The sequence below is a fragment of the Pantherophis guttatus genome, chromosome 8 (assembly GCF_059756535.1).
Source record: "Pantherophis guttatus breed Tessera chromosome 8, ASM5975653v1, whole genome shotgun sequence".
In the NCBI taxonomy this organism is placed as follows: domain Eukaryota; kingdom Metazoa; phylum Chordata; class Lepidosauria; order Squamata; family Colubridae; genus Pantherophis; species Pantherophis guttatus.
The window spans coordinates 14517159-14544183 of NC_142070.1; the positions used below are offsets into that span (position 1 = coordinate 14517159).

At 42.3% G+C, this 27025-nt stretch overlaps 1 protein-coding gene across 5 annotated transcripts in view; it reads right to left on the minus strand.

Moving 5' to 3' along the window:
• Window positions 1–20537: 20537 nt before the first annotated feature.
• Window positions 20538–27025, minus strand: part of PPM1K (protein phosphatase, Mg2+/Mn2+ dependent 1K) — a 37617-nt gene continuing 31129 nt past the window's right edge. For all 5 annotated transcript variants that reach the window (XM_034440462.3, XM_034440464.3, XM_034440466.3 and 2 more), the window contains one exon: window positions 20538–24987. In XM_034440462.3, coding sequence (XP_034296353.1) covers window positions 24856–24987 — 132 coding nt within the window. In that variant the 3' untranslated portion in view covers window positions 20538–24855. The remainder of the gene's footprint in view (window positions 24988–27025) is intronic.

Consider the following 27025-nt stretch of genomic DNA (forward strand, 5'->3'; position numbering starts at 1 on the left):
AAGCATCTTTTCCTGTGGATTGACGAACAAAAAAAAGGAATAAAATATAAGTGACTGATACATTACCTTCTTAACATTAATAATAAGGATGTTCCATCATGGGAGTTTTTTAAGAAAAAAATTGGACAACCATTTGCCCAGAATGATATAAGGACTCCTGGGGGCTGGACTAGAAGACCTGCAAGATCCAGGGGTGGGAATCAAAAATTTTAGCAAAGTGTTCTCTGCCTGGTTGCTGGGTGGGCGTGGCCATGGTAGGCATAGCCTAGTCAGCCTCCTACACCATGGCAGGGAGGCGTTTTCGCCCTCCCTGGGCTCCGGAGGTTTTCCTTGAGCTTCTGGGAGGGCGAAAACGGCCTCCCCAGGCTCCAGAGGTCCTCTGGAGGCTGGAAACGGGCCCGTTTCTGGCCTTCCCAAACTTCCAGTAGGCCTGTTTTTCACCCTACCTGAGCCACCGCGCGTGCCCTGCACTTACCTGCATCCAAAACGGGCCGTGTGGGGAGTCCTGGGAGGGGAGGGGAGGGGCCAGACAGGAGTGGGATTTGGTGGTTCTCTGAACTGCACAGAATCTTAGCTGGAGGTTCTCCTGAACCCCTGCGAACCCCCAGCAGTCCACCCCTGCCAAGATCCCTTCAAGCCCTATGATTCTTTCATACAATAAAGCAACACAGAGCCTCAATTGAATTCATTCTCCCTCCCACGCCCATCATATAACGACATTGCCAAGTGCTTATCAGAGCAAATTAGTGTTAACTTCCTCCAATTCTTGCTTTATAGGAAATCCCGCTTTTAAACAGTGTTTGTCACTGCCAAAACATCAATATTTAGCCGTGCATGGAAGAGTCTGTCTCATCCTGTCTCACAGCTACTGGAACCAATCTACATGACATACCTGGGAAAGGGATCTAAATGTATGATTGCCAAAGGAGATAAGCAACCTGCCAATAAGACCATTAGAGAAACACCAGTTCTGTGACACATACACACACACACACTTTTTTTTCCTTTGCTTTTCTAAAACAGGTAGGGCCGTGATGGCAAACCTATGGCACGCGTGCGACAGGTGGCATGCGGAGCCATATCTATGGGCACGCGAGTGTTGCCCTAGCTCAGCTCCAGCACACATGTGCATGCAGGCCAGCTGATTTTCAGGCCTTCCAGGCCCACCGGAAGTCGGGAAATGGGCTGTTTCCAGCCTCCGGAGTGCCTCGGGGGGGGTTGGGAAGGCTGTTTTTGCCCTCCCCAGACTCCTAGAAAGGCTCTGGAGCCTGGGGAGGGTGAAAAACGGGCCTTCCGGTCCCACTGTGCCATTGCATGCCAATAGCAGGGAGAGCGTGGGGTGTCGCACGCACATGCATGGTGGGGTGGGGTGCACTGAATTATGGGTGTGGGCACATGCACGCACGACACCCCTGCGCTCCCCCCGCTTTTGGCACGCGATGGCAAAAAGGTTAGCCATCACTGAGGTAGGGGATTTGTAATTCTGCATGAAAAGGAGGGGGCAAAATGAAGACTCTTTGCTGCCTGGAAACTTCTCTAAGAGGGTTAAGGGATGTTAGCTTCATATGAGCACAGTAAACCTGCAGACAACACACACCAGTGGTGGGTTGCCCCCGGTTCACATTGGTTCTATAGAACCAGTAGTAAAACCGGCGGGAGGCTCCACCCACCGACCCTGACGTCATCTAAACGCTTCTGCGCATGCGCAGAACAGCGCGCGTGTGGCCCCCCTGCAAACCGGTAGTGTAGGTAAGTAGAATCCACCCCTGCTACACACCCATTCCTGTGTGGTGGAGAAAATAAATCGAACAAACACAATGAAGACTGCACCTTGTCTTTTGGACACGAGCAGAGTCAAAAACCCAGTTCATCTCCTTGCCGAATTCCATCAGACCAGTGGTGGGATTCCAAATTTTTTAGTATACCACATGGCTTGGTGAGTGTGGCATGGCTTGGTAGGCGTGGCAGGGAAACAATACTGTAAAATCTCCATTCCCTCCCCACTCCAGGGGAAGTATACTGTAAAATCTCCATTCCCTCCTCACTCCAGGGGAAGGACACTGTAAAATCTCCATTCCCTCCCCACTCCAGGGGAAGGACACTGTAAAATCTCCATTCCCTCCCCACTCCAGGGGAAGGACACTGTAAAATCTCCATTCCCTCCCCACTCCAGGGGAAGGATACTGTAAAATCTCCATTTACTCCCCACTCCAGGGGAAGGACACTGTAAAATCTCCATTCCCTCCCCACTCCAGGGGAAGGTTACTGCAAAAGCCCCATTTCCTCCCAATCAGCTGGGACTCAGAAGGCAGAGAATAGATGGGGGCGGGGCCAGTCAGAGATGGTATTTACTGGTTCTCCAAACTACTTAAAATTTCCGCTATCGGTTCTCCAGAACTGGTCAGAACCTGCTGAATACCACCTCTGCATCAGACCCAAAATGACTCTGGCTGCCCTAGACATAGTCCCCCCTGTAATCCCATCTAAACCAAAGAATAGAAGCCTTCCCACCACTCCCAATACAGCACAAGGACACTGCAAGCATCTACTAAGTGTCCAAAGCGCAGTCACATGACTGTGGGGATGGAAGAAACATCGGAACTTCAGTTCCAGATTGTAACTCCTCTTTTTTTGGGTTGGCTGTAACTTCAAACAGTCACTAAGTGTAAGCATCGTTTTTAAAAGCCATGATATTGCCTTAATCTCATCTCTGGTCCATGGGCAAGATGGACTTAGACTTTCTTTAACTATTTCACTGTTAAGTAATATTTTCTCCCTTCTTCTGACACCCTCCAAGGGCAGCCTCTAAGCATATAAAATCTGTTGCACTTTGTCATCATTAACCTGTAAGGACACAGAGGATTGCAGTGTTGAAAAACATGAGTAATAAAGGAAGGATGGGATATCATGGGTCACGCCAGAGTAGTTTTCTGCCAACTCAGGCATAAGTGAGTAGTACTTTAACCCAGTAATAAGTAAAGGCTGTAAGATTATTGACTTGACTTTCTTCATTTCCCCATTTTCAACTCTTTATTTTAACCATCAGTATTAGGTGGCACAAGACAAAAAGCAATGGATGGAAACTAATCAAAGAGTGAAGCAACCTAGAACTAAGGAGAAATTTCCTGACAGTTAGAATAATTAATCAATGGAACAACTTGCCTCCAGAAGTTGCGAGTGCTCTAACACTGGAAGATTTTAAGAAGAGATTGGACAACCATTTGTCTGAAATGTTATATAAGGCATGATGGCTAACCTTTTTGCTGTCGCATGCCAAAAGCGGGGGTTGCAATGCGCCCCGCCCCATGCATTCATGAGCGACCCCCTGCACTCCCCCCACTTTTGGCATGCTATGGCACGGTGGGCCCAGTAGGCCCATTTTTCACCCTCCCCAGGCTCCAGAGGCTTTCTTGGCGCCTGGGGAGGGTTAAAACGGCCTTCCCCACCCCCATCCCCCCGGAGGCCCTCCAGTGGCTAGAAACAGCCCGTTTCCCGAATTCCAGTGGGCACGGAAGGCCCGAAAATCAGCTGGCCAGCATGCACATGTGCACTGGAGCTGAGCTAGGGCAATGCTCACCTGCCTACAGATACGGCTCCACGTGCCACCTGTGGCATGTGTGCCATAGGTTAGCCATCACGGGTATAGGGTTTCCTACCTGAGCAGGGGATTGGACACGAAGACCTCCAAGGTCCCTTCCAATTCTGTTAGTCTAGTCTAGTCTAGTCTAGTCTAGTCTAGTCTAGTCTAGTCTAGTCTAGTCTAGTCTAGTCTAGTCTAGTCTAGTCTAGTCTAGTCTAGTCTAATGAGGTACAAAGTCAAAGACAGAATGGTTGCATGGAGGACCCATTGACTGATTATGTGCCATCAATTAGTTATCAATTCTTAGCATCACACTGAGATTTACTAATCTATTCCCGACCTAGCTCTTCAGAACTTCAGGTCTTCAACAGCGCACCCATCACTGCTGTAATCCTGTCCGTCCAGTGGTGGGTTGCCCCTGGTTCGGACCGGTTCACAAGAACAAGTAGTAAAACCAGCGGGAGGCCCACCCACCGCCCCGGATGTCGTCATCGGCGATCTGCGCATGCCATTGTGAACCAGTAGTAAAAGTAAGTAGAACCCATCCCTGTGTCCATCCCCATTCCTGCTGGTTATCCTTTTTCTTCTCTTTCCTTCCACTTTCCCCAGATTTTACAGTATAGTCTTCTCTAGAGAGCTGCCCCATTGTACTTTTCAGGCTACACTCACAAGAGTATTAGGAGGAAAAAAATTCAAAACCAAATCTTGTTTCCAGACCTGATTCCCATCATTTTTTTTTAACCATGCGCCTGATAGCCATATCTTTCTTCCCAATCACTCAAATACATTCACACATTTTCTCATGTTATGACTTCATTCTATTGCTTTCTGGCAGCACCATCTTAATTTATTTTGGCTGTTTTTGGCTGTTTTTTTCATTTAGTAAATTTTATGGCCACCAATCTTAAACACAATTTAGGGTAGTTCACTGTTCCATAATTATAAAAAAAATCCCTATAAAATAACTATTAAAAAGTTCACATCTCAATAACTGCAAATTTGTAAACCATCAAATAAAAAAATAAAAACTTAGCAGCTTAGGTATTAATTAATATATCTTCCAAAAACACCATACAGCTTTATATTCTTGATTAAACTATCTTTCCATTGATATATAATTTTATGGTACTACTCAAAAAAAAAGGAGGTGTTATTGGCTACTTTTAGAAAATATACTTTTCCCAAAAGGTTTCCACAATTTTGGCCACTACCGTAGATATAATTTCCTACTTCAAACCCTATTACTTCAGAGTCAATTTTTGGATTTCCAAAAGTCTGCAAATCTATCTTAAAATCACATGTAAAAAAAACCCACCAAAATAATTACAGTTGTTCTTCTCTCAACAGATATAAGCTCCTGCTTTTAGTATTCCTCCAGAACATTTATGACTTTTCTTTCATAAAATACTTTCTGGAAAAAAAACTTATCCAATGAAAGACACCAAATCCACATATCATACATAGTAATCAAATCTCAGGTTATATTACTTAGTTGAATTTTTTTAAAAAATCTATTACCTTCACAAGGGGGAACCAGACAATGTTACCATTTGTCTCCTATGCTCTCTCTACTATTTTCAAAGTGCAGATGTCCATCTCTCAGCATTTCTGAGAGAGAATCAAAAAGTTCACATTCCCAAACATGCTTCAATATTAAATTATCCTGCAAGTTTCTTTTTTAGAGAACTTCTGTGCATGACTAAGAAGAATGACAAAAGCATGAGCAAGCACAATGGAAATGAATCAGCTATTTTCAGTTGTGTTTACATGCTTTGAATTACTATTACATCAGTAACAGGGACAAAGTTCCTTTTCCTCAGTGACATGTTTCTGTACACCCACAACTATTCTGAAAAGATTTTCAATCCCATCAGAGTTCATTCAAAATGTCTTTAGTTTTTTTGTTTTGTTATGCTTTTTTACATCTCTTGATGCTTCTGGTCTTCCCTTCGTACTTGATATCAGGAGAAATTCTGCTTTATTTAATCTTCAATCAACTCCATTCAGAAGTTTGTTGTGAACACTGATTAAGTTGAATTTAACAAACCTGAAGCTCTTTTAAGTTTCCTTGTATGACTGTTAAACTGATCCATGGGATACTTACCATATCTGTCTCAGTTTTAACTGAACCAAATATAGTAATATAGACAGTCCCCAGATTAAGAACAAGTTCCATTCCTAAATGGAATGGGTCCTTCGGGAGTAGGGCGGTATATAAATCAAATAAAAGTAAAGTAAAAGTAAATCTGTCTTTAACTTGAATTTATATGTAAATTGGGACTTGTAGCAGTAGTGGGTTTCAAAAATTTTTACTACCGGTTCTGTGGGTGTGACTTGGTGGGCGTGGCATGGCTTGGTTGGCGTGGCTTGGTGGGTGTGGCAGGGGAAGGATACTGTAAAATCTCCATTCCCACCCCACTCCAGGAGAAGATACTGTAAAATCTCCATTCCGTCCCCAATCCAGGGGAAGGTTACTGCAAAATCCCCATTTCCTCCCGATCAACTGGGATTCGGGAGGCAGAGAATTGGAAAATAGCTTGACTCCCTCTTCTTTGTGGCAGCCCCTGAGATATTGGAACACTGCTATCATGTCACCCCTAGTCCTTCTTTTCATTAAACTAGACATACCCAATTCCTGCAACTATTCTTCACATGTTTTAGCCTCCCGTCCCCTAATCATCTTTGTTGCTCTTCTCTATACTCTTTCCAAGGTCTCAATGTCTTTTTTATATCATAGCGACCACAAATTCCCAAAAGCATTGCATGGCTTCAGTGATTCATGGGCTTGAGTGAAAGAGAACGCTATCTGCCATTTTTAGTAACATGCAGCCTATTCATTCCTGGGCATTTTCCTTCTTAACATTCTGAATCCTGGATGTATTCACTTGTTTTTTTCAGGGCTTCCATTTGTATAACTCAATCTGAGTTTGTACTCAATCTGCTCAACTCAATCTGATTTTTCCATGCTAATTGTTTTACAAGAGCTCAAAAATTCTTGGCAGCCTTGCTTACCTATGGTTTATATTTGGTTGCATTCTGGTTGCCTGAAATATCCACAGGGCTTAAAAAAACGAAAGGAGATGTCCACTATGTGACTGAAACTCCATTTTTTTTTTATTTGTGTCACAAAGTGAAGACTGTCATCTTGACTTTTTTTTTTTTTTGCAAAAAGTTTTTTTTTTTTTCCCAAACATACAAATTACATCCTTTCGTAACAGAGCTTTGATCCGGTCATCACTTTGTTCAATTTTTAACAAAATCTTTAACAAAATTTTAACTATACTATTTTGTCATAGTACTTATTTCTAAATCTTATGTCACATATTCAACTAATACCATCTTTAAAAAATTAACACATATTTACTTAATCAAAACAATTACCCTTCTATTAACCCACCTTAATTCTTAATTCAATTAATAACTCATAATACAACAATTCTTACCCTAAAACTTCACTATTAACAATACAATTCAAACATATTTATATTTTTATTTTACTTCAAATTTATATACCGCCCTTCTCCCTAGGGACTCAGGGCGGTGTACAGCCAAATAAAAGCACATAATAAATACATTAAGAACAGATTAAAAGGAAATATCTCAATTTGGCCCAAAATTTAAAAAGACAAACAAATTTAAAATCATTTAAAAGATTTGTTAGGCCAGCCCGGCTTGTTGGAAAAGGTAAGTTTTAAGGGCACGGCGGAAGGCACGGAGGTCTTGGATTTTCCTTATCTCTGGGGGCAACTGATTCCAGAGGGTAGGTGCCCCCACAGAGAAGGCCCTCCCCCTGGGGGTCACCAGCCTGCATTGCTTGGCTGATGGCACCCCGAGGAGGCCCTCTCTGTGGGAGCGCACGGGTCGATGGGAGGTCGTCGGTGGCAGAAGGCGGTCTCGAAGATAACTAGGTCCTATGCCATGGAGCGCTTTAAAGGTGGTAACCAACACCTTGAAGCGCACCCGGAAGACCACTGGGAGCCAGTGCAGATCGCGCAGGAGCGGTGTTATGCGGGAGCGCCATGCAGCTCCCATAATTACCCACGCGGCCGCATTCTGGACCAGTTGGAGCCTCCGGGTGCTCCTCAAGGGGAGCCCCATGTAGAGAGCGTGGCAGTAGTCCAGGCGAGAGGTGACGAGGGCATGAGTGACTGTGCGCACAGAATCCCAATCAAGAAAGGGGCGCAACTGGCGGATCAGGAGAACCTGACAAAAGGTCCCCCTGGCAACAGCCGTCAGATGTTCCTCCAAGGACAGCTGCATATCCAGGAGGACACCCAGATTGCGCGCCCTCTCCACGGGGGCCAAAGACTCGCCCCGGATAGTCAGCGATGGAGTCAGCTGACTATATCGGGATGCTGGAAACCACAGCCACTCAGTCTTGGAAGGGTTGAGCCTGAGCTTGTTCCTCCCCATCCAGATCCGTACAGCCTCCAGGCACTGGGCCATCACTTCAAGGGCATCGCTGGGGTGGCCATATATCATTATGCTCATTAAATCTTTATTCCATTATTACTTTATCAAATTTAAATCTTATCTTTTTAATTTTAGAAATATTTACAATTTTAGCAATTTAACATTTAAACATAGTTCTTAGTTCAAATAATGCTTTTAAACACAATTTCCCAATTATGCTAAATTCTATCTATCAAACCATACCATTTATACAACACCAATTAAGTAATTTTTGTTTATAAATCATAATCATCTTGACTTTTTTGACCCCCCTTCTGCCAACAATTTGGCTGCCTGCACTGAATATTGCAAAGTAATATTGCAAACTAAAGAAGTCCTGCAACACCACTGGAAGCATTTATATTCTAGAAGTCCTCTCTTTTCGTCTTCTCCATTCTCAATATATTTCTGAACTTTCTCCAAATGTCAGGACCACAGCTAGATGTGGGGTTCAGTTTATAGTTCTCATCAGTGGTGCTATTCAGTCGGTTCTATCCGGTTCGTGAGAACCGGTAGCGGCGGATGCGGGAGGCTCCGGCCACCCGCCCAGACATCATCATGTCCCGTTTTCGACACTCTGCGCATGCGCAGAAGGTCCTGCACATGCACGGAGCTGGCGCGTGCGAGCGAAGCGAGAGAGAGCATGTGCACACTCCCATTTGCGAACCGATAGTGAAGGTAAGTCAATACCACCCCTGGTTCTCATCCTATCTTGGTGCATCCTCCTCTGATAGTTTAGTAGCCATTTGCATTTCTTTAAAAAATGGCTTCGTTGCTACTTGGAATTACCTGTTAATCCTGATCCCAGTTGGGACTATGCTAACAGTACTGGTATTACAACAGTTTAACAACACTGAATAGATGCCATATTTACCACTTTATAATGCCTTGGTAAGGCCACGCTTGGAATATTGCATTCAGTTTTGGTCGTCACGATGTAAAAAAGATGTTGAGACTCTAGAAAGAGTGCAGAGAAGAGCAACAAAGATGATTAGGGGACTGGAGGCTAAAACATATGAAGAACGGTTGCAGGAACTGGGTATGTCTAGTTTGACGAAGAGAAGGACTAGGGGAGATATGATAGCAGTCTTCCAATATCTCAGGGACTGCCACAAAGGAGAGGGAGTCAAGCTATTCTCCAAAGCACCTGAGGGCAGGACAAGAAGCAATGGCTGGAAACTAATCAAGGAGAGAAGCAACTTAGAACTAAAGAGAAATTTCCTGACAGTTAGAACAATTAATCAGTGGAACAACTTGCCTCCAGAAGTTGTGAATGTTCCAACACTGGAAATTTTTAAGAAGTTGTTGGATGACCATTTGTCTGAAGTGGTATAGGGTTTCCTGCCTGGGCAGGAGGTTGGACTAGAAGACCTCCAAGGTCCTTTTCAACTCTGTTATTCTATTTTTCGTAAACCTACTTAGGCAAGTAAATCCATTTTATTAATTACAGGTTTAAGATATTGGTTGTTAATTACACATTTAAGATATCGATTAAGATCTTAAAATAGCTTAATGAATTTAGCATGCTTTCCCAAGGCTACCATTATGCAAAAGGCCACAATCATAGCAGAAGATATAATTACCAAATAGGATGGCTCCCTCTGGTCTGAAGGCCTGTGTTGTATCTTCAGGTTGAAGAGGCGAACCTTCCTTAATTAGTCCAGGGTGGTGCTCTAATTAAAGAAAAAGCAATGTATACTTGGAAGAAGACTTTTTGAGGTGTCTTCACAGTTCCAGCTTGGGCCAAATAGCTCTCATTTAACCTTTTTTTCTTGGTTCTTCCAAACCTTAGAGAAGGTCTTAGTCAGCATTTGAGCAGAAAGCAGAAATGCTTTTATAGGGCAATGTCTCTAGTTCTCATTTTACTTCAACGTCGCATCTCTCTCCCCATGCCTTTCATTGCTTTCTTTTTCTACTTTGATCACATGCAGTGCTTCGTCCACATTTTGTCAATTTCTGTCACTTGACACTGGATCACTTGACATTCGTTAATGCCAGATTCTCAGATCAAATGAACCCAGCTCAGAATCCAATATAACTCATCCACACTAGTGTTCCTTCTACATGCAAGGAAAAGTTTGTCTCATGGGCTTACAGTTGTGTCTTTCCCCCTAATGATCCGGGCCCCCTTGTGCAAGGGGAATGAGAAGGTGGGGAAGGGTACAGTTGACTCCCAAACATATTTACACCAGGGGTGGGATCTACTTACCTTTACTACCGGTTCGCAACGGGATCGCACCCACGCACTCACTTAACGCACTTCATGTGCTTCTGCGCATGTGCAGATCGCTGATGATGACATCTGGGGAGGTGGGCAGGGCCTCCCACCAGTTTTACTACCGGTTCTAGCGAACCGGTCCAAACCGGGCAAACCCACCACTGGTTTACACGGCTTGAGAGGTAGTCAGAGGGAGGCCAGTAGTATTCGTTGTGTAACTAGACACATTGCCCTGCCTAGAAAAGCCAGAGGTCTATGAATAAGAGATGTGGTGGCGCAGTGGTTTAGAATGCAGTTTTGCAGGCTGATTCTGCCTGCTGCCAGCAGTTCAATTCTGAGGGGCACATGACCTGGATTTTGTAACTTGCTAACTAACATAGTTACTCTGCATTTTCATTCGATTTATTTTCTTTCTTTTAAAAGGATGTTCAGGTTTATTAGCTTTTAACATTCCTAAACTGATAAACAGGATGGAGACTGGCTCCAGATAAGAAAAAGTTTGTTAGTACCAATTGAGGTCTGGTCTATCTCTTTTGTGCACTCCAAACAGCCTTTTTCCTTACAATTTACACCCCTTCTGACGTCAGACCTCATTTTAACAAACGCGTGGTATTATGGGATGCAAATATGCAACATGTTTGACTACGTGTAACTGATTTCCAATGCAAAGGGGAGATTACTTTACTTTTATCCTGTCCAATCAACTTTCCTCTTGCATTTTCTTTGTTGTGGTAACTATAAAAAGGAATGTAACATGGGGCTCAAGGTTCTCTCTCTCGTTTTTTTATAGAGAGATCCCACTTTGTCAGGGGATAAAGTGCTAATAAACTGCTTTTGAATGATTTTCCAGTTCTGTTGCTTATTGGGAAGGTAAAAACTGAGGCAGAATCTAGGGCCAGATCTGGCTATCAATTCTCACCAGGCTCAAGGTTGACTCAGCATTCCATCCTTCCGAAGTGGGTAAAATGAGGACCCAAATTGTTGGGGGCAATATGATGACTCTGTAAACCGCTTAGAGAGGGCTGTGAAGCACTGTAAAGCGGTATATAAGTCTAAGTGCTATTGCTATTGCTATTGCAGGCTATTGCTATTTCTAATTGCAAAAATCAGCAACCTTTCTTTAGTCAGAGGCCATCTTGGACACAAGTGCCACAATAGGTAGGGGAAAGATATAAAACTCCTGATTCACCTGGAGAGAGGAAGAGGGATTAATTACCATTCGTCCTGGAGCTTCTCAAAAATGATAAAACCATAGAGCTGAAAGGGACTAGTAGCTAGCTAGTCCAATCCTCATCTCAGTGCAGCATTTTTTCTTGGGTTCCTCACTTCAAAATGGCGTGACCAGTCAGAATTTTTACTACCGATTCTCTGAACTACTCAAAATTTCCACTACCAGTTCTCCATAACAACAAAAATCCTGTGAGGTGGGTTGGGCTGAGAGCAACTTGCACCTAGTTGGTGGTTTTCATGGCTGGGATTAGAACTCACAGTATCCTGGCTGTTAGGCCAGCACCTTAACCTCTACACCAAACTGGCTGATTGGTTAAATTGTTGATTATTTCTATAACCAACCAATCAATGGCGTTCTAATCTCACCTTGCCATCAAAGGGCTGTTGTGCTAGCCAAAATAACATCTCTCATCTTCTCCATTTTGTTGGAGGAAAAAAGCAGTGTTAGTCTACAGTGGCAAAGAACTAGAAGGAATACAAAGAGCACGTTTTCTAACTAACAAATGTTATTAGAAGGCAAAATAGTTGATTTTTTGGGGGGGTCACATCTCGCAAGAAGACTACCATACAGCTTTCTTAACACAAAAGGACTCCAATTCTATGTTTCTTCTATTTGTAAATGTTAGAGAAGCTTTTCTTTGTAAAGATCGGTGGTAGCCCCTGTTGGCCTACAGTGGTACTGCAGGTGTTCCTGACCTAGCTATCAGTAGTAGCCAGTTGTGACAGATTTGGGCAGGATTCTTATAGATCCATATTTGCAAGAGAAATAGGCATCTCTGAAATATTTTTAAATATTCATACTGTACTGTTTTAGGCCTTGTTGCTTTTAATGGATTGACATTATTTTTTATTTCTCTAAGTATGATATTTTTAACATTTGTATTCTTTATATAGGTGACATAAAGGTAAAGGTAAAGGTTCCCCTTGTACATATGTGCTAGTCGTTCCTGACACTAGAGGGCGGTGCTCATCTCCATTTCAAAGCCAAAGAGTCAGCGCTGTCAGAAGACATCTCCGTGGTCATGTGGCCGGCATGACTAAACGCCAAAGGCACACGGACCACTGTTACCTTTCCACCAAAGGTGGTCCCTATTTTTCTACTTGCATTTTTTACGTGCTTTCGAACTGGTAGGTTGGCAGAAGCTGGGACAAGTAACAGGAGCTCACCCCATTACATTATATATATTATAGCAATATATACTATACTATTATATATATATATATATATATATATATATACACATACACTATATATACTATAATGTTATATTTACTATAACTGGGGTGAAATCTACTTACCTTCCCAACTGGTTTGGAAGTGCATGCACCGCACGCATGCGTCACATGTGCACACAGACCCTCTGCGCATGCGCAAACCCTTCTGCACATACGCAGATGGTAAAAAACAGGTTACTTCCTGGTTAAAACCAGGAAGTAACGATGACCGGGAGGTTGGGCGGAGCTTCGTGCTGCCATCACTACTGGTTCTCCGAACCACCAGGTGCCATCATTACCGGTTCTGCCAAACCACCAGGTGCCATCGCTACCGGTTCTCCGAACCACCAGCCGCCATCACTACCAGTTCTGCCAAACCACCAGGTGCCATCGCTACCGGTTCTCCGAACCACCAGCCGCCATCACTACCAGTTCTGCCGAACCAGTCCGAACCGGGAGCATTCCCCCCCCTGACTATAATGTTACATTATTTAGGTTATATACACTATAACGTAACATACCGTTACGTTATAGATGACATACTGAGAGCTATTAGCACAGTGTTTATCAGCCTTAGCAAATTCAAAATGTGTGAACTTCAAATCCCAGAATTCTCAAAAATCAGATAACCAGAACCAGAACTAATCAAATCCCCAAGGAATCTTGGCTCTAGAATCCAGACGTAATAGACAATACAATCTATCTGCAGGGAACAAAGAGTAAATATAGGAACTTTGCTCTGAATTGAAATTACTACAGGTAGCCCTCAATTTACAAGCTTTTCTTTAGTGACCATTTGAAATTACAAAGGCCCTGAAAAATGTGATTTATGATCATTTTTCACACTTACAACCATTGCAGTATCCCTATGGTCATGTGATCAAAATTCAGACATTTGCCAACTGGTTCACATTTATGACGGCTGCAGTGTCACAAGATCTCCTTTTGTGACCTTCTGATAAAGAGAGTCAACAGGGAAGCCAGATTCACTTATCAACCTTGTTACTAACTTAACAACTGCAGTGGTTCACGTGACAACTGTGGCAAGAAAAGTCATACAACGAGGCAAAACTCACTTAACTGTGTTGCTTAGCAACAGAAATTTTGGGCTTCATTGTGGTCGTACGTCGAGGACCACCTGTACTCATAGAATTGCTTTCTGTAGCTTGAGGCTTCAAATATGGTGGATGATAATGGCATAATTGGGTTAGGGATAGGGATAGGGTCATCGTCATGGTCATTGCCAGGATTAGGTTATCTTTTCTTGGCTGTATTTTCATACTTTACCCAGGGGTGAAATCCAAATTTTTTCCCTACTGGTTCTGTGGGCGTGGCTTGGTGGGCGTGGCAGGGGAAGGATATTGTCAGGTATGCTTCCTTCAAAATCCAGGAAAGAAAGACCCAAACTCCATATTTTATAGAGATTAGTACTTTTACTGAATTTGAAATGATCGCAACCCAGGTAAAGCTGGAAGTGAGCAAAATGCGCGAAATAGCATCTAGATAGCATCCCCCCCCCCCTGTGTTCATCATCCATCATCCAATCCAAAGGTCTCCCAAAGGTCAGGTGGAATCACATCTGGCAACGTCATCCATCAGGACTTTGTGACAGTTGGTCTAACGCCTCCTTTGGAGAATAGGTTTCGTTTCTTTGGAAGACACCTCCTGCGCTCTTCCCCCCCTCGTCGCCCTGACTGGTTCCCCCCCCCCCGTTTCTTATGGCAGCTGAAGCAGTGAAAGCGGAGGCTGACAGATATTGCAAAATCTCCATTCCCACCCCACTCCAGGGGAAGGATACTGCAAAATCTCCATTCCCTCCCCTCCTGGGGGAAGGATATTACAAAATCTTCATTCCCACCCCACTCTCGGACCAGCCAGAGGTGGTATTTGCCAGTTCTCCGAACTACTCAAAATTTCCGCTACCAGTTCTTTAGAACTTGTTAGAACCTGCTGGATTTCACCCCTGACTTTACCTAAATAGTTGTTGTTATTCTGCCCAATGTCTAGGTCTTATATACAATGCAAGGAAAGTATATAACATATTTAAATAACTGAGACATTTCATGGTTTGACTAAAAAAGTCACACATTCTATAGATTTCCTAGGCATTGCCTGCTTTTGACAGATTGCCAGTAACATATATATTATCTGCATAGATTCTACACATCCCTTCCTGCAATTGCTGAAAGACAATTCCTGGTAGATGATTTAAACTTCATAGAATAACATTTGTCTAATTTCATTTGAACAGCCCGAGTTAGGATGAAATTTATTATATAATGCTTGCCCCCTGGTGGTCAGCATAAGTCAAAACATCAGGAGCTCTCAAGAGACACGACTCTTCGAACAATGAATCAGCTCTCAAGAGACATGACACTTCGAACAATGAACTCAGGAGAGGCAATTCAGTGATGTTTTGAAGTGCTCCTCAAAGTGTAAGTACAGTATTACCAAGAAATCATAGGCCAGATTGGTTGTTCAGGTCCAGAGCTTCCGCTAACTACAGTTGATCAGAACAGCATTAAAAAAAATCATTTCTGTTTAAAGGCTGTACATATCACTGGCTGGGGGAATTCTGGGTGTTGAAGTCCACACATGTTAAGGTGGGTGATGTTGAGAAACACTGATCTAGAAATCAGAGGTGTAAAACTGGCAGCCTGCGGGCCGGATGCGTCACATACAGGCCACACCCACCCCAGCTCTGCGAAGGAAAAAAAACCCAGGGGTGAAATCCAGCAGGTTCTGACAGGTTCTGAAGAACTGGTAGCGGAAATTTTGAGTAGTTCGGAGAACCAGCACCTCTGGCTGGCCCCAGAGTGGGGTGGGAATTGAGATTTTGCAATATCCTTCCCCTGGAGTGGGGTGGGAATGGAGATTTTGCAGTATCCTTCCCCTGGAGTGGGGTGGGAATAGAAATTTTGCAGTATCCTTCCCCTGGAGTGGGGTGGGAATAGAGATTTTTGCAGTATCCTTCCCCTGGAGTGGGATGGGAATGGAGATTTTGCAGTATCCTTCCCTTGGAGTGGGAGGGGATTGGAGATTTTGCAGTATCCTTCCCCTGGAGTGGGGTGGGAATGGAAATTTTGCAGTATCCTTCCCTTGGAGTGGGATGGGAATGGAGATTTTGCCGTATCCTTCCCCTGGAGTGGGGTGGGAATGGAGATTTTGCAGTATCCTTCCCCTGGAGTGGGGTGGGAATGGAGATTTTGCAGTATCCTTCCCCTGGAGTGGGGTGGGAATGGAGATTTTTGTAGTATCCTTCCCCTGAAGTGGGGTGGGAATGGAAATTTTGCAGTATCCTTCCCCTGGAGTGGGGTGGGAATGGAGATTTTGCAGTATCCTTCCCCTGGAGTGGGGTGGGAATGGAAATTTTGCAGTATCCTTCCCCTGGAGTGGGGTGGGAATGGAGATTTTTGCAGTATCCTTCCCCTGGAGTGGTGTGGGAATGGAAATTTTGCAGTATCCTTCCCCTGGAGTGGAGTGGGAATGGAAATTTTGCAGTATCCTTCCCCTGGAGTGGGGTGGGAATGGAGATTTTGCAGTATCCTTCCCCTGGAGTGGGGTGGGAATGGAGATTTTGCAGTATCCTTCCCCTGGAGTGGGGTGGGAATGGAGATTTTGCAGTATCCTTCCCCTGGAGTGGGGTGAGAATGGAGATTTTGCCGTATCCTTCCCCTGGAGTGGGGTGGGAATGGAGATTTTGCAGTATCCTTCACCTGGAGTGGGGTGGGAATGGAAATTTTGCAGTATCCTTCCCTTGCCATGCCCACCAAGCCACGTCCACAGAATCAGTAGTAAAAAAAATTGGATTTCACCACTGAAAAAAACATTGTGATACATCACGTGATGGCATCGTGACACTGCGAGTTTGACACTTGTGGTCTAGACTGACAGCACAGGATTGCAGAGGTATGAAGAAGAAACGCAGGGACTATGTCTAGAAGGTGCCAATCAGATGCCAGCCAGAGATTTTTTTTTTTTTTCTGTAACCTCAGGCCATGGACATTTGACTCATCTCAGTCAGTGACCTTGGTTGTTTAGCTCTATGTGAATGTGGGTTGCTTATTTTGATTCTTAAAATGGAAACTTATCCTGCTGTTCTTGTTTTTTTTTAAAAAAACTTTTGCAGGGGACTTTTAACTTTTGCAATTTGGTAATCCTATGAGCAAAGTGCCAGCTGCCTCGATGGAATATTTTGGCCCCGGGCAACACTCTGTGTTTGGCATGAAGTTTGAAGAGGGCAGGACCTGCAGGAAAAGCTCTGATTGGAAGAGAAAGACACACACCTCCTCGGGGATAACTGAATGATGTTGACAGTAAGGCAGCCTCTTCTGTTGCCGGTTTTGTGATTGGCCTGTGTGACTCTGTTCTGGCTCTTTTCCAGCTGGGCTGTTGAACGACCAACCTAGAAAGAATCTTTTGAAAAGATTGAAAAAGATTGGCCACTGCTCAGAAAGAGGGAACCATAGTATCTGTTTCACTTTCTTGGTAAATGAAATGATTGTTTGTTTTTAACCAGACTTTAATTACCAAGCCACATAATCTAAACTGAGAAAATTGGAAGAAAGCATGACAAATGTGTCCTCAAGAAGTGAATCCAGTAGCACCCAGTAATTTAAGCAGAGGGCTATTAAAAAAGGAATTTTCTATTCTTCAATCGCACAGCTCTCTTGTTGAATTTTACAGAGAATCCAAGTAGTTGGGAATTAATCTCATCCTGCCTTTGAATTGCTGGAGCCTGCTTTTATCAGGAAGGATTGGCTGAAATTGGTGTGTGACTGTTTCTCATCCATGTTTAGCGGCCAAATCAGAAATGTTATTGTAATGAGAACATTCTGTCCAGAAGGACCTGAGATAAAAACAAACCACATTATTAAACATCTTAACTTTTTAACACTGGGAAGAATTTAATTGTTTGTTTGCTTATCAAGCTTTTTAAATGCCCATCTCATAGAGGGGCTCTGAGCAGTGTACACATTAAAACCAAATAATTTTAGAATAGAATAGAATAGAATAGAATAGAATAGAATAGAATAGAATAGAATAGAATAGAATAGAATAGAATAGAATAGAATAGAATAGAATTTTATTGGCCAAGTATGATTGGACACACAAGGAATTTGTCTTGGTGCATATGTTCTCAGTGTACATAAAAGAAAAGATAAGGTACAACACTTAATGATAGTCATAGGGTACAAATAAGCAATCAAATCATATTAGGAAACAGTCAATATAAATCATAAGGATACAAGCAACAAAGTTACAGTCATACAGTCATAAGCGGAAGGAGATGGGTGGAACGATGAGAAGATTAATAGTAGTGTAGACTTAGTTTGACAGTGTTGAGAGAATTATTTGTTTAGCAGAGTGATGGCATTCGGGAAAAAACTGTCCTTGTGTCAAGTTGTTCTGGTGTGCAGTGCTCTATAGCGTCATTTTGAGGGTAGGAGTTGAAACAATTTATGTTCAGGATGCGAGGGGTCTGTAGATACTTTCATAGCCCTCTTTTTGACTCATGCAATATACAGGTCCTCAATGGAAGGCAGGTTGGTAGCAATTGTTTTAATTGTCCACTGAAGTCTGTGTCTGTATTTTTGAGTTATAGAACCAAACAATATATAAAATAATTATATATACTAGCTGGACACCCGTGCTTCATTACAAAAGTATGTGATTGGGCGTGATAAACTGACACTTAAAAGTCTGAAACTTAATGTAGAATGTTTAACTCTGTAGCATCAGTGTGTGTTAATATAAGGCAACTGGCAGTTGGAACGGAGGGGGAGGGGGAGTAGAATGTCCCAGCCCGCAGGCTGGATGAGTCACACACTGGCCACGCCCATGCCCGGTTTAGTGAAGTGGTAGCATCAGAGTGTGTTAATATAAGACAACTGGCAGCTGGAACAGAGTCCTTTTCAGGTGGGGAAGGGAGTAGAACATCTAACTCCTTAGCATCAGAGCGTCTGAATATAATACTGTATATGAAATACTCATGATCTGATGGTCATTTCTAAAAATCCTTTCTTAGCGAGCACCTAGAAGCCGATAGGAACATATGTGCCAAATTTCAAGTTTGTAGGCTTTACCGTTCTGGAGATTTTGTGATGAATGAGTGGTATTTGGCTTTTATATAGAGAGAGAGAAAATAAAAGTTTTTTTCCAGTTCCAGTCAATGGAAGAAACAATGCTTCATCTTCCCTGGCAAAGCTGAGCATTCCTTCATCATACACTATTGTGTATACATTTGTGTAACAAGATGGGCAGGTGCTTCTCCACATGTGTCAGTCAGCCTTGGCCAGCATTTCAAAAGCTATTTTGAGTTTTATATCTGGGTCAGAGCACCTGTCACTAAAAAGGGCGTATCTTGGCTATAAATCCAAGAACTTGAATTTAGCAGTTCAGTTTAGCCTGTTTAGTTTCACTCTCCAAATTTGGGTTAAAGTGGCATGCTACTTCAATTACTAATTAATTTGACTGGCCCTTCTGACTACTCGCTAGGGAAAAACCCTGGCAAAAGTTTACAAATAAGTATCTCATCTAACATGGTTGATTTCTCTCAAAGTTTGCCATGGAGAGAATCCAATTTTGCATTGCCTGAGCTATTTGACGTAATGTGTGCCACTCCTATCTCGTGCCAACATCTTCCACTTCATTAATTCACATGGCCGGATTTTTGTAACTACTGTTAAGCTATTTCTCCATTGTATATATTGCAAGCAAACATGCAGACATTTGTTGTTCAACATTTTGAGGCGTACATTTTCTGTGTTAAAAATAGTGACATGAAATAGATCTGCTTGAAGAGAGGGTAATACCATGCTGTCACTGAGCTTCCCTTTCAAGGATGTCTTCTAATACAAGGGAGATGGACGGTGTGTCATTCGTGGATGGCTTCATTTGGAGTCGTCCTTCCAATCTTTGATTTTATGAATGGAATACAAGAACCTAGTTCACAACATAATGTAATTTGTTTTGCTTGGGTTTGGTGTGTTGTGTAAACTTAACCATTGTGGTTTGTCAGTTAGGTTAATAAAGTAGCATGTGAACATTCATTCCTAAGGCGGACCCAATATAACAAGTCATATTATTTGCCTACCAAACCCAGCACTGTCTATGCAGGCTGGAAATAACAAACCATTGAGATCTTTTTAATTGGAGATCCAATTAACCTCTGTATAGAAAGCACATAGTCCGTAAAATTACATCCTTCTCCTTTGACAAAGCAAGTTGAAAACCCTGCTTTAAATTCCCACCCAGCAGGGCGATAAATCTCAGATGTGCTGAGTGGCGCAGTGGTTAGAATGCAGTACTGCAGGCTACTCCTGCTGGCTGACTGCCTGCAATTTGGCAGTTTGAATCTCACCAGGCCCAAAGGTTAACTTCCATCCTTCTGAGGTGGGTAAAATGAGGGCCCAAATTGTTGGGGGCAATATACTGACTCTGTAAACTGCTTAGAGAGGGCTGTAAAGCACTGTAAAGCAGTATATAAGTCTAAGTGCTATTGCTACTGCAGGCTAACTCTGCATTCCACTGCCAGCAGTTCGATTCTCACCGGCTCAATGTTGACTCAGCCTTCCATCCTTCCAAGATCGGTAAAATAAGGATCCAGATTGTTGGGGGCAATATGCTGACTCTGTAAATCGCTTATAACCCTCTTGGATTATATACCGCTTCTACTTTCCCATCCCCAATACTGGCTGGGAATATCTGGGGAATGCTAGATTTGGGCAACATTGCATTGGATTAAGTTCTTGGATAGGAAGATAGACAGCGTCTACATTTGATAAATAAATATGAAAAACTATGCAGCTGAAGAGAAAAGAAAAAGAAGGCAGAAAGCACTAGGGAGCAGGCTCTTTTATTTCAAATGTTTTCAGTCTTCCATTTGCTCCATGACAAATATACAGTTGTAAAATAAACCAGTGAAAATGACATAACAAGCCAGTCATCTTTACACTCGTTCAAAATATGTACATATTTTATCACAATACCCGATATTTTGGACAGTCTTGCCTTCAACCCAAACAATAAATGGTGATGAAAAGCAACCAAGAGATACGGTGCCATGCAAGAGGACATAAACAAATGCATCATTAAAACAGTCCTATCTTTTTTTTTGCATCATTAAAACAGTCCTATCTTTTGCAAGGCCTGTGCAGCTCCTTTGGAAATTGCTTCCAGGGGGTGACGCATACAAGAACATGCACTGCAACATTGGAAATAAAACCGAAAGGAAGCATATTGTACCAACGAAAGAATAAATAAGCCTTAAGAAATAAGTATAGTCTCATAAACATTTGTGCAACTTTCACCACAATCATTTCCCGTCTTACATCCTACAGAAATACAGCAGCTAAGGCCAACACACATCTTACACCATAAATTTCAACGCCTCCCCCAGGAAATCTGGATTGCCGAGTGTACATTTTTGACATGCTTTCTAAACAGAAATGCATAGTGATTTTTTTTTTTAAATTTAATTTATATGCCGCCCTTCTCCAGAGACTCAGGGCGGCTTACAATGCGCTAAGCAATATAGAAGCACACTTTTATAGAAGCACACTTTAGATTTTTTTTTTTAAAGTAATTTTGATGTGCCAGTTTGCCAAACCTTTCTAGATATTCAGGAATAGTAATCCTTTCTTAACCATTATTTGTTTCCTCCTGTGCAGGAGGCACTGCAGCTTCATAACCTTGGGAAACTTTCCCTGCAGTACATTCAATGTGGTGAGAAAATTTACCTATTGTTTGGGATCAATAAACGGTGTGTCAAAACACACCTCAACTTCCTTTCCTAAATCCCAGCTGGTTTGCCTATTTCCTTTCCCAAATGTATGCTTATGCAGCTTAAATATGCTGGAACTGAAGAATATGAAAACATAGGGCAACTTTCACTCAGCCATCTGATACAAAACACACCTTGAATGAACCGGTGATAGCACACTGACTACACAGGTAAACCAGCCAAAGAATTGATAGTTCTATCTATATACCATCGTCCAGTTTCTCCTGGTTACAAAGGAAATGGCAACCGAGTTCAATTCCATGTCTACTGAACTATCACTAGATCAATAAGGGATGCAGGATAATAAATGTCTTCAACCTTGTAATATTCTAAGCTGGATGGGGGCAACTATTCCCGTAACTCAGGTGTTTGATAAACCTCTTTTGCAATCGACAACAGGAAGCAAACAATTGCATCTTCCAAACCTGGATTTCTTGTAGCTAAAAAGGGCTGCAATTAGTTTAGTGCCTTGATGCTTTCAATCACAACCTAAAATGATTTCTTTGAAAGTTTTACAATTTTTTTCCCTAACCAGACCATTTCAGATTTACGCTATACAATACACATTGCCTTTTAATATATTGTGCCTTTAAATATATATATTAAGATTAGATTTATGAATTTCCTGACTGAGATTCCCTTTATTTCTAGATTTATGAGTGCCAAAGGAAATAATCTGCATGTCCTTGTGTTTATTGCTGTAACTTTAAAAAAATTTGCCAGCCATGTCAGCTGGAGGAATGGGTATCTAGAATAGGATAACTAAGATTAGAGCTCTAGAGGAAAATTCCATTTTTCTGAAAATGGCATGTGCTTTGTGGGGATAGGGCCATAGTAAAGGGAAAAACATATTATCTTTCCCTGCATTCAGTAATTATTAGCTTCCTTTTCTTTTATGAGCTGCTGCTATTGAGTGTTTTTTTTCCTAAGAGAAAAAAGCTGACTCATGGCCAAAACTGCTCCTTTTCCTGGAAGTATATTTGCGTCATATCTTTATATTATATAATGGTGATAATTCTGATTTAGCACACGGAAGAGATGGTGTTTTTATTATAGCGAACAAGAACAAAACAAAAGCCCTTTTTTAAAAAAAAATAATAATCCCAGGAAGAACAAAATGTTTTTAACATCAATACACACCACTTTAGTGTCTTAAATGATAGCAACTGATAAAAGTAAACTTAACCGTTAAAGTCTATATAATATTATAGAAACTGTGCATATAGAATAGAAATAAAAATTTACAGCAGACAAAAACAGAACAACACCGGGGTGCTGCCTGCAAAGTCTTTCACAAGTTCAAAGGATCCGTTATGAACAGGCAAATGTAGAGAGGCAGCATCGGAATGATTGACACCAAAGTGGTTTTCGGTGCTACAGGCTTAGATGTGCAGTTGTGTAAAGTCCATCGTTCACATTGTGACCAGGGTTCAACTAAATGGCTCAGCGCTATTATTCCTACATGTGAAGTAACTCTATGCAGGGGAAGACGAATATTGCATTATACATTTAACATTTATTTCCCTTTTAGTCCAAGGAAATGCTCTCAATGTTTATATTGTAGCCATAGGCATCCATCAGAAGTCACAATAACATTATGAAGTGCATCATCATGACACCATCCTACAACGTTATGTAATTTGTATCTGTCCCCGGATTGATGCCAATCACATTTGTCCGATGAGGTCATGACAAAGGTTTCCTCCTTTGCTCTATCAAGGATATCTATGACTCAGGAGGCCTCCAGCTTTCTCACACCTTGTGCGTACAAATATATTAATAGGGACTGGAAATTCAATATCCACCAGTAACATTACACTCACAACGTATGTAGGTGGCACTGGACTAAATGAGGGGTGTTTTGAAGAGTCATTGGGTTTTTCCACCCCAAAGGCTGGAAGCTTCTAAGATCATCAAATCTCATGAGGCTGCAGTTCTCTTACTCGGCAAAGAATGCGTGATATTTCGGCACTGTCATGAGATCTCACCGTTGAGACAAACAACTTCAGATTTAGAAATATAGATGTTAGCACCAGTACTTCTGCTCTCTTTTCCACCTGATGTTCTCAGGTGGATAATAAAACACTTGAAATTCCCAATCAGATGGGTGTAATCAGCGGCCAGCATCAAAAGGGCAGAAAGTTGGAGAAGGCTGCCCAGGGGAATTGAAAGATGTCTGGGCCATGAAATTAACCTTGCTTTTATTTCAATTACTGTAGCCTTGATGGATTTGTTCTCTTTCACAGCTGGATTTTAAAATGTGAAAGGATAGAATCTTTTGAAAACATATTATTTAGCCTCTCTGAAACTTTCAGTTCCCTCCAATGTTTACTTTAGATAAAAGTTGGGGACGATTCTAAGCAGACTTTTTTAGACGATGTTCTTTCAAATAGCCAGAACCTAGAAAACCGAGTGGGTTTACGTCATCTTCTTTTTCAACTGTGAAACAAACTAAAATAATCTCATCACCAAAATTCATTGCATTAAAAGCTGTGCATGAATACTTAGAAAAAGAATTTAAGAGTAGCCAATGTGGAACTTTTTTTTTTTTAAAGGAGGGTTTTAGCACTGGCCCCTTTAAAGAAAGAAGAAGAAAAAAAAAACAGAATTCATTTGATATTTTTGAGAACGCGTACTAACACAGCATATCGTGGTTAGTACTGTTTCAAGAGCTATAGTGCATCTCGAGTCATACATTACACAAAATGCAGATATTTAACCAAGTGTACAACTCTCTCTCTCTCTGCTTTTCAAAGAAAGGGGACATCAGTACAGGAAGTACACAGTTATATCTCTGCCTTTGGGCTCCACAATCCTGAGGCTTATCAGTCCTGAGACCAAAGTGCTGCTTTTTAAGAGTTGAACTATTCTAACCCCCAATCTGACAGTGATGGTGAACTATCAATTAAACCCACCTCTCCAACTCTCCACCCTTCTAGTAGTCTTTGAATTTCCTTTTACACAGGATGGAATAGCGAAGGAGATAAAATGCTATTTTTCTTGGCCTTTGGTTCCTCAACTGCAGTGCTGTGCAGTCTGCTTGCATCTGCCACATTCCTTCATTTCTCTAAAACATCTCCAGAACATCAGGAGAAACAGGTGATACCACAATGACAGTCAGCCACAAAAATATCAGCATCTTTCTTGCCCCTGCAGACGTCCACAAGGAAGGACCAAAAGTGTGAGAATGCTCGGTTTGAGAGAAGCTAGTAACAAAGACATTTGTTAAGAGGTGACATCAAGTTAACAGCAGTTTGCTACCCAAGCAGAAAGGGCATTTTGCTAGAAGAGATGGAGGGATTTTTTTTTTAACCTACATATCACCTTTCTGCAATCTACATCTTTAAACGTTCAGCAGCTTGGTGCAGAAGATGCTCACGCCCAGCGTCCACTTGAACCAAAACCCCGGCTGAAGGAAAAATTGATCTCAGAGTTTTTGTATTTGCCCCATGCTCCAAATGGCACTACAATAGCGGTGCCGTTATCTTCTGTCCCGTACTGCATAGCCTTGTAGAACAATGAGAAAGGCAGAAGTTTTAGTTTCACTCTCAATCACCAATCTTCAAACAATCTCAGTTGCAGTGTTGAGACAATCTAACAACCATGGTAGTCATTCTAATTCCAGCCCCAAATAAAATGTTTAAAGGATATTTTAAAGGGTGGGAAATGGGAAGTTGTCATTCTATAGAACAAACATGAACTTTGGGGTCCTTGGTGCTCTCTGAGCCTGATTGTACTTGACAGCAGACGTTTCATAATCCTACTAAGCAATATCATCAGACCCCTGATGATGTTACCTAGCTGGGTAATGAAATGTCTGCCTGGAAACAACCAGCTTCAGAGAGCCCCAAGGACTCCACAGTTCAACCCTGAGCTACAAATATTCTCTTCTATTGATAAAGAGAAGAGATATTGAACTTTATTATCATGTTCATTTATAAGAATTCCTGGAGGCCCAGCTTGGCCTCAATAGGATAAATAAAAATAATATATGGGGACAGCTCATTGCTTTGATGGGGAGAATGTTCCAGCTCTCACAGAAAAGCAAAGATAAACTAAGCAGGGGACCAGCAAAAATATTAAACCATATCAGGGAGTCTTTTTAGTAACCTCTAAATAAAATCTAATGGAACATTTTCCTATCAAGTCACCCTCTATAAAGAGAAGGAAAACTTTTTTTCTGTTTCTAAAACCAAACTGTTTCTGTGGGTATCTTATGGAAACAGTTATTATCCAGGAGTGAGGATTCCCCACAGTCCAAAGGACAAGCAATTTTTCCTGCCCCTTTCCTTACCCAATCATGCTGAAGCGCCCCAGGTGCTAACTGAAAGGATGACGACATTAACAAAAGAAACAAGGATTAATTTGGGGGCCTTTTTCAAACTTTTGGGTGGGAGCACAAGAGTGGAAATTCTGTCCTGCTTAAGCCCTCCAATTTTGGTGAAAACATCATGGTTTCTAACAGGGAGGGAGGGAGGGAGGGAGGAAGGAAGGATGGATGGATGCTGGGGGAGCTGTACATATCCCACGATTGGCCTTAGACCAGGGGTGTCAAACTCAATTTCATTGAGGGCCGCATCAGGGTTGTGTTTGACCTTGGGGAGGATGGGGGGGCATGGTCAGTTCGATGTCACTTGTGCCGGGGGCATCTATGGTGTCCCGAGTGCTCAGCCAGCAAAAACAGGCTCCCAAGTTCCATTTTCGGCTGCGACGGTCTCCTGCAACCTCTGCCAGTTATAATGAGCTCGAGAGGACCGCACATGGTCCTCCCGAGCTTCGTTTTCACTGGCAGAGACACCGTGGGCCGGTCCTTCTCTGTTTTCAAGGCAGCCCCGCGGGCCAGATCTAAGCACCCTGTGGGTCAGATCCAGCCCGCAAGCCTTGAGTTTGACACCTCTGCCTTACACTGTCCTGTAATTGTAACTTCTAAAATCATACTAGAGTGCCAGATGGCAAGCTATCCATGTTGTTTTAGAATTATTACCACCCCCTTCGGAGACATGAAAACAAAACAGGCTTTTCTGATTGCATCAGCTGTAAAAGTTTACAAGAGGATACTTCATCCTTAAATTGTGGAATTTAAGGATGCTCTCCAAGCTTGGTTACTTGTTGCAGACATTTTATTAGAGATAGTCCTTGACTTCTATGACCAGTTGCCTAGCAACAGATCCCACCCAACGGTAATTATGACCCAGTTCCAAAGTTTTAACCTCTCTCTCCCCCCACACCGCCCGTCACATGATTGCATTTTGGTTGCCTAGCAACCAGCCAGCATTTTCAGCCATTTGCAGAGTTGCATGACTGCGACAGTTTTCCCAAAAGCCAGCATTTACTTCCCATTTTCAGCAAAAGTGTCTCTTGCTTCACAAGGGCAACACTTGCTTAACTACTGTGGCATTCACTCTACGACACTGCATTCACTAAACGATCACCACAAAAAAGGTTATAAAATTGAGTCACTTACATGGCTTTATTATGACCATCACCACTGTAAAGGGCAGGCACCGTTATGGTCCTAGGCCAAGGACTATCTAGACTAGGCAAC